General features: G+C 57.8%; 1 protein-coding gene across 1 annotated transcript in view; it reads right to left on the minus strand.

Annotated features, from left to right (window-relative positions):
* Positions 1-239: 239 nt before the first annotated feature.
* The window catches only part of Bcl7a (B-cell CLL/lymphoma 7A), a 16,614-nt gene continuing 13,958 nt past the window's right edge, over positions 240-2,895 (minus strand). Inside the window, exons 5-6 of the mRNA XM_013023072.1 lie at positions 2,017-2,135; positions 240-1,488 (exon numbers count right to left, since the gene is read on the minus strand). Of these exons, the coding sequence (XP_012878526.1) occupies positions 1,417-1,488; positions 2,017-2,135 (191 nt within the window). The 3' untranslated portion in view covers positions 240-1,416. The remainder of the gene's footprint in view (positions 1,489-2,016; positions 2,136-2,895) is intronic.

Raw genomic sequence — 2,895 nt, forward strand, 5'->3', positions numbered from 1 at the left:
TGCATTATGCACCAATTAGCAAAACAAAAACAAGAACGAAAACCAGAACCCACAGGCCCTGCCCCCACCCCCAGTAACACAACAACTCAAAAGGGAGTCAGAACTCCAGTGCAGTAAAGAAAGCTTAGGAAAAGGCTTAAAGGTCTGAGGAGTCTGTATATTCATGAAAAGCAAACCGGGCCTCAGACTCAGCAGTCAGGCCGTTCCACCAGGACCGTGCGTCTCCACGGGCGCCTCCCCGCCTGGCCTGGGCGGGATGGGAATGGAGATCCGGCTGCTCCTTTCTGGAGGGTGTGCAAATCTTTCCAGTTCCTCTGTGCCTGGTTTTGGGCCTTTAAGGCCCAATCTTCAAGGCCGGCTCTGCCGCGGCGGCGGCGCTGCTAGGAATGAGGCTCTGGGGGTCAGCACAGGACGCGGGAGCAAGCGGGCTTGCCGGCTGCGGTTTTGCCCAGGGAGCGGGGCAGAGGGCGGCAGGTTTCCGTGGATTTGAAATCCACGCAACATCTGTCCCTGTGAGGAAGTTCAGCACCAGCCACTCCTGCCGCCCGCCTGCCCGCGCGCCCCGCTGCCCCAGCCCCGCAGCGTCTGCGTCTGCCGCTGGCTAGCTCAGCCAGAGAAGCCACTTTGTCTTCGGAGGCCTGGGAAAAAGCGGTGCTGGGGTGGCGGTGATGGTGGGGGAGGGCGAGGAGGGGAAGCGGGAACAGAATCTAAGGGCTCGGCATGCCCTTCTGGGCCACCCCGCTTGGGCCCAGGAGGTCAGTCCTTGGGGGCTGGGCCTCACCCCACCCAGGGCTCAGGGCAGGCCCAGCACCACCCCCTGAAACCAAGCCAGCCAAGGGGCACCTGCGCCACTGTGGCTCCAACCCTGCCTGTTCCTCGGGCAGAGGGGGAAGAGGGGAGGGAGGGAGAGGGGGGAGAGGGGAGAGGAGTATGGCAGTTGCCGCCTCAACCAAAAGGAGGGGGCATTTTGCAAAAAGAGATGCAAAAAACCTAGAGAACATGCCAGAGGTCACCTCAAGGGCACAAGGCACAAAAAAAGAAAGCGGAAGGAATTGGTTGAACAGTGAAAAGCCCCGGATGAAAAGCGAATTCCTGATTGGTACCACCCTCGCATAGCTTATTTCGTTAAATAGAGACGGGGAGGGGATACAGCAGCAACACAAATGGAATCTCGGCTTCCGTGGCAGTGTGCGGACGCTCCTGAGCCGTGGCCTGCCTCCGGGGAGGCTCGGGGTTTGCTTCACAGCAGTTCTTCAGTGTCTTGAGAAGTTACGCCGTTCTAGGTTTTCTTGGATTTGCACTTGGTAAACTTGAAATGTTAGTAGTTCTGTCTGCGCCCAAGAAGAATCGCTCGGGCACCGTTGTTCTAGAATAAAACCTGCTGATGAACACGGACCAGAGGGTTCAACTCAGCGCCTACATCTCCTCCGCGTTCTGTTGACAAGGCTCCAGCTTCATCTTTTTAGAGGGCGGGGCTCCTTCCAAATCCTGGGGGGCAGGGGGGGGACACTGGTCAATAAAGCATTTTCACACCCAAATGTTCTGGCCATCCACAAAGTCCTGTGTCACCAGCCCAGCCCGAGCAGGGCCAGGGATGCTCCCGGCCCAGGCCTCCCGTGTCCCGGGCTGGGAGGGAAGCCATCTGTGTGCGTCTCAGGGTCACCTGCACCAGCTCTGAGGCGTCTCCCGAAGGCCCAGGGCGGAAGCTGAGTGTTTACTGAATGGACGTGTCACATTATTCTGGAGGAAGAAGAAGCCCCATGACTCCCGCTACGCCCCCCACAAAGGTTAAAATATCCACCTCGTCACCCCCGTCTTGGAGCCCCCTTTTTCTCCACCGGCGCCCCCCAGGGGAGGGGGCCACATGTCAAATTCCAAAGGGTGACCCGGCCTTTAGATTTCTGGGGATTTGTCTTGGCAGCGATGTGCGGTCCAATAGCAGTGAGTGCCTTCAGCCTCCGCCCAGCCCCCGCCAGCCCGGGCCCCCACTAGCCGGGCCGCCTGAGACCTGGCTACCTGAGAGACTGTGCATGTGTCCGCTGCCAGCCCCGACTCTGCGGACGGCTGCCGATCTGCTTTCTCTGAGCTGTTCGAGTTTTCCAGCGAAGGCTGTGAATTCTGCTCCTCAGAAGCATCTGATAGGGGTGGGGGGTGGGGCAAGAGGAAAGGAGAGATTTTCAGACATGTACTAAAAACACCCGACACAGCGCAGTTCTGTGGCCTGACTCTCGGGGATAGTTTGGGGGGTGGGGGGAATGAGACGCCTTTGATTTGTTACTAAAGCTGATTTAAGCAGCCAGGCCGCAAGTGGGCTGCAGGCTGTTCCGGGAGTCCTCAACCCTCCCTTCGGTCCCTACTATTGCCCAAAGGAAGGGGAACCACTTTACAACGCTGAAAGCACCTGGCGCCCTCTGCTGGACACAATGCAGCCCAGCAATTGTGGCTGTTGCTTCTCTGGTTTCTGTCAGAGGGAGCTGAACCTTTGTAAATAGTTGTCTCAATAACATGAGTGCTTAGCCTGGCATGGTCGTGCATGCCTGTAATCCCAGCTACTCAGGAGGCTGAGATCTGAGGATCGTGGGTCAAAGCCAGCCGTGGCAGGAACATCAGTGAGACTCTTGTCTCCAATTAACAAGCAAAAGCTGGAAGTGGAGCTGTGGCTCAAGTGGTAGAGTACCAACCTTGTGGAGAAAAAAGCTGAGGGAAGCCAGGCGCTGGTGGCTCACGCCTGTAATCCTAGCTACTCTGGAGGCTGAGATCTGAGGATCGAGGTTCAAAGCCAGCCCGGGCAGGAGAGATCGTGAGACTCCTATCTCCAATAAACCACCAGAAAACCGGAAGTGGCGCTGTGGCTCAAGTGGTAGAGCGCTCGCCTTGAGCTGAAGAGCTGAGGGA

This window comes from Dipodomys ordii, unplaced genomic scaffold, assembly GCF_000151885.1.
Source record: "Dipodomys ordii isolate 6190 unplaced genomic scaffold, Dord_2.0 Scaffold66, whole genome shotgun sequence".
NCBI classification, from domain to species: Eukaryota; Metazoa; Chordata; class Mammalia; order Rodentia; family Heteromyidae; genus Dipodomys; species Dipodomys ordii.